The sequence below is a fragment of the Dufourea novaeangliae genome, unplaced genomic scaffold (assembly GCF_001272555.1).
Source record: "Dufourea novaeangliae isolate 0120121106 unplaced genomic scaffold, ASM127255v1 scaffold274, whole genome shotgun sequence".
In the NCBI taxonomy this organism is placed as follows: Eukaryota; Metazoa; Arthropoda; class Insecta; order Hymenoptera; family Halictidae; genus Dufourea; species Dufourea novaeangliae.
Window position 1 is genome coordinate 20,104 of NW_015374145.1, and position 9,014 is coordinate 29,117.

The 9,014-nt window shown below is 34.5% G+C and overlaps 1 protein-coding gene across 1 annotated transcript; it reads right to left on the reverse strand.

The window, feature by feature from the left end:
* Positions 1–6,021: 6,021 nt before the first annotated feature.
* LOC107191472 (DDB1- and CUL4-associated factor 13) lies at positions 6,022–8,033 on the reverse strand. Its single transcript, XM_015580532.1, has 7 exons — positions 7,840–8,033; positions 7,265–7,662; positions 7,025–7,193; positions 6,804–6,951; positions 6,431–6,731; positions 6,199–6,362; positions 6,022–6,109 (listed from the first exon to the last, which is right to left on the reverse strand). The coding sequence occupies exons 1-7, from the start codon at positions 7,907–7,909 to the stop codon at positions 6,022–6,024; spliced, it is 1,338 nt and encodes a 445-aa protein (XP_015436018.1). The 5' UTR covers positions 7,910–8,033.
* Between the last annotated feature and the right edge of the window lie 981 nt (positions 8,034–9,014).

Here is a 9,014-nt window from a genome sequence, read left to right on the forward strand (position 1 = left end):
GATAACTGATAAATTATAAAATAGTATTTTAATAAGAAGCTTACGTGGGTTCAAGTAGCTGGTAACAAATTGAATACAACACACTCCATGCCATATCTAGGGTTTATGTGTAAAAAAAAAGAGAACAGAATATTTCTTTCGCATTGATTTATTTAAACAGATTCAACCAAACGCATAGCTGCTATAATGCGGACTTCAAAAAGTAAAGTAAGTAACTGCAGAAACAATCGCTTATCATTACCTTCGAAAAAATACACAGAATAAAGAATTTCAGCATGATTTACCTAGTTTATGAACATTGTATTTGGATATCGAGAGGAAGGTACAGAAAATCCTTTGTATCGCCAAATTTATTAATGTCTGCTAAGATAAATGCGCTGCGAAAATGAAGGAAAATTAATTAATCGTTGTAATCTACGCTAAGCGACACATTAATCACCGCTTCAAGTTTGTAACGGTTTACGAATCATTATAGCGATGCGTTGTATAATTTCAATAAAATTATTTATTACAATAAACATTAAGTAAAATAATATAATTTAATCTATGAGCTAACATTATACCTAAAAACTTTACTCACCTTCTAAAATACATTATATTTCAATCCTTCGACAATTTAGTACCATATTTGACAAATACATTATAACATCAGTCAATCCCAGGTAGCACATGACGCCTTGAAAACACCCATTTTACAGCTATTTTAGGTCTGAGGCGCCTTTAAGTAGTAATGGGGACTCGAGTCTAGTGACTCAAGCCGGCTCGAACCAACGATTCCCCAGCTCGGGTCGGACGGCTGAAGCCGGAATGACAGCTTTATGAGGTGTTAGCGGAGATGAGGCTCTGCCCAGCCAAGCCTCGGCGACTAGACATGTTATCTGATACTTTATTATTAGCCGCAGGCAACAAAATAAATCACGCATAAACAAAAATTTTAACTTTTACTCCTTTCAGTGTACTTTCTTCAAAATGTTATGAATAAATGTAGGAGATTGTACTGATGAAAATAAGCCCAAACCCGATATAAATCAGACTATATTTAATAACATACAATTCGTATCGTGACATAACGTACCTATGCATGTAGTTTCAAGGAATAAATGGAACATCACATCAGATCTCGATTCTCAGTTGCTTCAAACATCTGAGGCTCGATGCAGACGAGCGAGTTTTGTCGCGCGTTTCAGAAGTACACAGAAACGTATCAGGACATACACACGAGCGGGTATATACGCGGCGACACCTCACGGCTCGCGGCGAGTGAAAAGGGACTGTCGGATATCGCTGGCCCCCTGTGACAAAATCTGCACGGAACTTTTACATTCAGACGAGCGTGTAATACCACAGACGAGATATAAGAATAGACCTAACATGCAATGTAATTTTCTGTCCCATGTTTCGAGGGCGTGAGAAGCCCCCTATCATTTTAGTGTCAATACCCGACGTTACCGATAAAGCATGAATTCTGAGTTTATTAGCACAAATGAAGTGTTATATATTCCATTCATATTGCGTGTACCTATATGATTTGACGGGAATAAAAATATCCGATGCTTTAGTTTAAGGTTAAGGGATAAGTATGATAGTAATGAAACATGAAACGGAAAAGTATATATTTTTTCACTTAACTACAAGACAATTTATTCTAAATGCATCGTTAATGGACATTTTATTAACGTTACTTTTTACATGTTCTTGTTTTATTCGTTTTTATATCTTGCCTTACTTTGTATATTTGTAACAGATAAATTCAGAATAGATGTAGTTTCATAAATAGTTTATGAAATCTACATGTCGGAGAATATATACACCGCTTTTATTAACGGTTACATATTTATAATTTATATGGGAGTGTGAATAGTTTTACTGCCTATTGTAAGAATCTTAACACGCGCGAACAATTACTTTCTGGCAATTGGTAAATTTTTACATATGAATTTACTTACACGTTATTTGAATGTTAATGATTAAACGACACGTTTAATGAACGAATGTTACTATTCAGCTACGTGTCTCTCAAATTAAGTGAAATACAGAAGTTTTATTTTCTTGAAAATTAGTGTCAAAGAATGCAACAACTGATCAGATTAGTTTCGTAAATAAATCGAAACCCTGTATCGGCACATTGTTTTTTAAGCTATCAAATATCACACGGAGTCTTTTAGGAAGTAGTAAAATCTTTTACAGAAATTCAATGAAATACTTTCAGGTACCCAGTTTAGGGCTATGAAATTAAAATGTTCAAGAAGAGGTAAAGAAGTTTCATATTTGCAATTATTTTGTGTTACTGTAATAGAAATCGGTATCCTGTGAGAAAAAACCGTATTTAACGATATGAAATTAATAATAAATAACGGTCTTAGGAATTTATACTGGAGAGCTAAAAATGATATTTATTTGGGGAATATAAACATTATAAACAAACGGGAGTGGTAGAGCGAGCCGCGGTATCCGTGCTCTTCGTCGGTGTCGACGCATACCGAACGATGCCGAAGATGGTCGGAGCGGGCAAACGGAAGAGAGCGAGCCGCGGTATCGGTGCTCTCCGTCGGTGTTGACGCGGGCCGAGGAATTTCGGTGGTCTATGGGGGGAGTTGTGCGAGCGAGAGAGTACGGTAGAGCGTGCCGCGATATCGGTGCTCTCCGTCGGTCCAACGCGCTAGTGACGTTGCGTCACACAGTTTATTGAACTAGCCGTGTACGCCGTGTACCATGGCCGTACCTGGCTGTACCATTCGGTGTTTGGGTCGTTCAAGGAGGAAGATCGTTCAAGCTGGCAAAAACAATTCAACTCGAACAAACGTAACAAAGAAACTAGCTGATGCGTAATAACCTACGTACGCAAAATACATAAAGGCGTTAGCTTCCTCACTCTCTCGTGAGCCGTCGCGGAGGGTAGGCGCGCGTCTCATACTCGTCCTTTCTCTTGTGACTAACCCATTGTGTGTTGCAGGCATTCGACAATCACCGTATAAAGGAACCTGTTATTTACTGTGCATATTGTTAATATATTTACTGTGCGTATTATTAATTTATTTACTGTGCATATTATTAATCTATTTACTGTGCATATTGTTGTGTCCCCTCTCTTGTTACTAATTCCTTGTATGTTACAGATGTTTGAGAACCATTGGCTTCGATATTAATCTTCTTATGTACTGTGATTCATTTACTGTGATTTATTTACTGTGCATATTATGTATGTGTATTGTATAATAAAAAATATTTTTCCAATCAGTTATTCCATCGAAAGAAGACATCGATCAACATCTACATCCTCAAAGCGTCTACCACGCCGTTAAGTTACTGTAAGTTCATCATCACATCGTAATGATAATTATTATTAATTTTAGTTTATCTTATAATAGACTTAAACTGTGACCATCCATTGTGCATACCAAGTTATTATTAATTCATTTTGCTCGTTGATTCTCTACACAGATTTGGGGTACAGGCAGTGGGTCTGTACCCTAAGACTGTTTGCCGACCCCTCTGGTTTCCATTGAGAAGCCAGATATTCGGACGTGTTTAGTCTTTGTCTGGCAAATAGGATTTGGAGAAAGATTCGTGCGTACAAGGGTGCGGAGTAGGCAGGAGCCTGCTCCGTAAACAGAGAATCTCGCTTGCACTACCATACTTGTGTACTCCTTTGGTTCGGGTCTGGTACGCAGGTGACCAGCCCAAAGCTTCATGGCAGTAAAAGATGGATCCGGGTTCGCGAGGTGTCGTCTTTCTTTCCCATTTTTTTATAACCAGGCTCTGGCGACAACACTTGCATCGCGATCTTGTTCATACTGTAGTTTAACGTAGTTCATCGTAGACTTAATAACTGCTTGGTATATAGAATATTAGGTGCGTAAACGAAATGATCGATGGAACTTTTTTCATTCCGTCTCTCTTTCGTTTGAGTATTAGCGACTACGTTGCGTTTAGTTTAAGTTATTTCGTATTAATAGCATTAGTGTATTAAGGCTATAGTCAATACTAGAGTCAATATTAGAATATTAAGATAATATTAGTTCTAAGCTGAACAACGAAGACAACCGACGAGGGAACTTAGTTTTTTATAGGTTTAGGCTCAAGCAAGAAGTCATCCGCTGAGGGATTTTAGTACCGATAGTATTACATAGTTAAGATTCAAGTTATTTATAAGATTTATTGTGAAAGGTGGGTAGATGTAGAACTTGTGATTCCATCTACCTGCCTTGGGCCTCCACTCGCAGCAACCTCCTCGTGGTGAGGCCTGGGCAATTGGTATTTTCATCGGTAATATCGAGCTAATGGCTGCGAACTTCGAATCTATTAATTATCTAATAATCGAATCGATTATTTTAGAAATCGATATGAGATTTAAAAGTGTAAAAATGTCTACTACTTTGAATGTTTTAGAAAATTATTCGAGATAAAGATGTATGGAACTTCTGAAAATAACTTTAGATTCCTTTTCCTTATTCTGTAAATTCTTTGATTGGAATATGAATGCTGCTGGAAGTATGAACATTTTCACAGGACAATGATATAAATGGTACTTTAAACTTTTTTAAGTGTTACAGTGATATTTCGTTATATGTTCCATAATGTCAATAATATTGATTTCCCCGCAACATCCATAATTATTACAAATGTCAATATAACGAAATATCTTTTATGCGATGTTTGCGATGTAATAAAGATCTGTGTTTCGATTACGGTTTTTGATACGTATTACTCACTTATATGTAATAATATAGAATAAAAATATACTGTTAGTCCGATATTTGAAAATATACATGCGTTCGTTGTCACTGTTAAACTGTTGTAATAACAATGGAATAATAAAATAATTTACTCGAATGTACATAATAATACATATACATATTCATAAAAACAATATTAAACGCGATAACTTTTTCGTACGCGAAAAAAAAACAATAGGTCCGTCGGGACAGGAACCCAAGACTCCCTTCTACATAATACGTCTACTTTACAGCAAACGGACGGAAGAGAATCCGTTCACGACCATGGTCCCTTCGATGATTTTCCGAGATCCCGAACACTCATGATTTGACAACATTGCGTACTTTAAACTCGACAACACTGTAGAAATTAGACTAGTTGAGCTCGAATGGATTGAACATAGTTCACAAATTCACCGTTCTCATAACGTAGAGGGCAGCAGAATATCCCTGACTTTTTACACTATCGGTATTTCAGAACATGAGACACGAAGTCCCATAAGATGGTACATAGGCCTATCCTAAAAAGAATATTCTGAAATTATGGAAAAAGAACTGTAAAGATAAACTTTTATCATCAAAATGCTTCGCACGTAGTTTTTTTGTATTTTTACTATTAAGTATCGACTTTTCTATATACATTTTTGTAAGATCTAAAATTTATTTTTCTAGCGCAAAAATTATAACCTACTTGGTAGAAAATTAAAATTTCCAAAAAATAGTATTTTTTTTCAAAATAAATCTTTCTGGGAGGGGATGTTTGGGGAAACAGCAATAGAAAAACGGTTCACAACCATGGCACTACTTGTTTGAAGCATTGGTTACTTGCTGATTGTAAGGAATTTGCCGCATAGTCACAGATGTTAGTATTCAATTAGATAAATACTGCCACATTAGATTATCATAACAATAAAGTTCTAAATACATGAACAGAAGTCTATCTTAGGTGTCTGTGTTACTCTACTCTGCAATAAATAGCGGAAAATACATGCGATAGCTTGTATTTTAACTATCACTGTTTTGCCATTTGAATGTACTTCAATTATAGCTCTATCAAGTGGAGTTGATTCTCTAATGTTAATAAACTTTCAATCGAGGTCAATACCTTATCATTTACCTTCACTTAAAATGCTTTTAATTCAGTATTTATGCATTGTGTTTAATTAACATTTGCATTACAATGATGAAGTCCAATTTTATTAAATTATTTGCACAACTGTATGAATTTGAAGAACAATGAGATTTTTTCATTATTTTTATTACATGTGTAAAAAAAATATATAGTACTGTAACCAATAATTCTTTTTTAAATGTTTTGTCGAACCACATGCCTTTCTCTCTCTGAAACAAATGGTACTGCTCCTGGTTTAGAATGAGCGCGTCTATTAGCTTCCCTATGAACAAACGATTAAATATAGTAAAATAGCCAAACTAATAATAACGATATTTTACATTATTACTCCTCTCAAGAACTGATACATACTTTCGTTTACTTTTCTCACGAATTGTACGTAACTCGTTTTTAGCCTTATAAATGTGTTTTGGAACTTGTCTATGTCGAGCAATTCGTTTAACTTGAGGATGCGCAGCAAACTTTTCTTTCAGTGCCTCACTGTAATTGAGAGCTGCCTTCTCTCTAGGTTTCAACTAAAATAACATACTTCTTTAGTTATTTTATCATAAATGAAACATAATTAACTATTCGAACTACATACCACACCCAACTTCTCAGAGGCCCTAGCTTTCCAAATTCTAATATTCATCTCATCGCTACCGCTGAGAAGATACTTATTGTCCAGGGACCATGCTACACACACTAGTCGTTGCATGCGTTTTGTATGATACACTTCTCGGGAATGACCCTTGTTAACTTCAAAAACACGTATAGATTTATCGTAACTGCCAGTCACAAATTCTTTACCAGTTGGTGCATAATCCACATCAACTACAGCTTCCACATGATCCTTATGTACATTTACTGGAGTTTTTAGTTTACGAATGTCAAAAGTGTATAAACTAAAAGAGTAATCTTAGTATATCATTGTATATATTGGTGTATTAAACAATTTACTATGTTTCAAAACATACTTGTAATCTTCATTAGCACATGTAAAAGTTACAGCTTCCATTGGATTCCAAGACAATTTATTGGTCTTTAACCTCATGAACACTTTCCGTAGCGGACCTGTTTCTCTAGCATCATACAAGATAATACTACGATCACTTGCACAAGCAGCTGTAAAATTTTTTTATATTTATTGCTGAATAAATTCCTTTTATTATTACACATAACATTCATTAAATTTTACCAAGTAAATTAGACTGAACTGGATTGTATTTAATGTCATATAAGCTATCGACACCCCATTTAAATGTTCGAATTGGTTCATTTCTGGTTTCTTCCCACAGATGACATACTTCACCACATGTTGCAAATATAGGCTTTCTTCGATGATGAGAAATTCCAGTAATTATAGTCTATAAACCATTTATAATTACAGGTTTTACATCTCACATATGTTATTGTTTTTATTTTGTTTTAATCTTACTTTGCTAATAATTGTATTTATTGGTTCTTCTTCTGTACCAAATGACGGTTTTTCTGCTTTCCATACTTTAATAGTTTTGTCATCACCAACAGTTATAAAATGTTCAACATTTACATCAAACACAATCCCACGTATTATACCATCATGTGCCAAAAATGTACGTTCACAAGTTTTTTGGGCAAGATTCCATACTTTTACTTCACCATCGAAAGCTCCACTAGCAAGTGTGGACAATTCTGTTGGATGTTTACAAAAGCATGATACTCCATCCTTATGACCTTCCAAATTTCCTATGAAAGGTTTAGCAAATACTCTTTCCAATTTTACTGCATTCAGTGCCCTAGTATATTCTCTTGCTGCTTCAAAAGGATGTAATGCTGGATCATAGTTCCTAGGAACTGGATATATTATCCACAGTTGTTAATATATTAGTAACATTATGTACTATTTAAATTTATGTAGTTCATATTTTTACATGGTTATATTATAAAATTCATCCAGATGTTATTATTATAAAAGTATTATTATAAATAACATAAAGTTTTAAAGGTTATCTACATTTAGATATTACTAACCTTTACAAATATCGCGTTTCGTTTCTCGTAAGTATTCATCTGGATTCCTTGATAAAACTTTCACCTTCATTTTGTTTAAAAATAATGAAAATAATACAAATGTGTATCTATTTAATCATAACATATTAGAACAATAACAACATGTGCGCGAGCGCCACATATAGCATATAGCCACAGCCAGTGCTGCCAGAATCGTGTACTGTTTACCCCCACCACTTTCCCACTCCGACGTGCCATCGTCTCATTGCGGCGAAAATTCACATTCTCAACGCAATGCCCCGCAACCTAAGCGCGTGAGCAGTCAAGAGACCCTACTCGAATCCCAATGCGGCGGTTTTACTTTTTATTTTTAATTATTTTATAATTTCACTTTGTAACTTCTAAGTAAAATAAAAAAGTTAAAAAATATTAATTCGGGAAGCATTTAAAAAGAAGCAAATAAATGTTTTCCACTTCAATATCTAAATTTTTTATTATATACATACATATTATGTTGTATACACATAAATTATTTTTACAGTTATATGTTATCCTTAAAACCCTACTCATTACTACTCCGAACATTCGTACAAAAATCTATTAGATTAAAATATTACGTCATAAATGTATCTTTAGTCTTTTAAAATTTGTTGGCTTTACTTGCCACCTCTCAGTTAAGTTTGAATGAAAAAATATTAATTCGGGAAGCATTTTTAAAATCATTTTTTTTTTGTTAATGATATATTTCGCCGCTAACGAACACCATTGCAGCTGGTCCACGCATATACGATACCGAATTGTCTTTTGCTTTTCTACATATGAAAAGAAAAAAAACACATAATTGAAATAGTAATTTTAATAACATAAGATAAAATATTAATGTTGTTATGAACTTATCTTTTTTTTGTTGAATTATTCTATAATTTCGCTTCCTCACTTTTGAGTAGAAGGGAGTCAGTCAGAAACAAACTAACAACAAAGAATGGATGAGACACCAAGTAGGATTTAAACCGACCAAGTCAGATGACATCACGGGGCCCCGGCGCGAGGCGATGGTATCGTTCGGTTTACAATATAATACACAGAACGAATCACCCATGAATAAAAATTTAAACTTTCATTTCTTTCAGTGTACTTTCTTAAAAATGTTATGAATAAATGTAGAAGACTCTCCTGATGAAAATAAGTCCAAACCC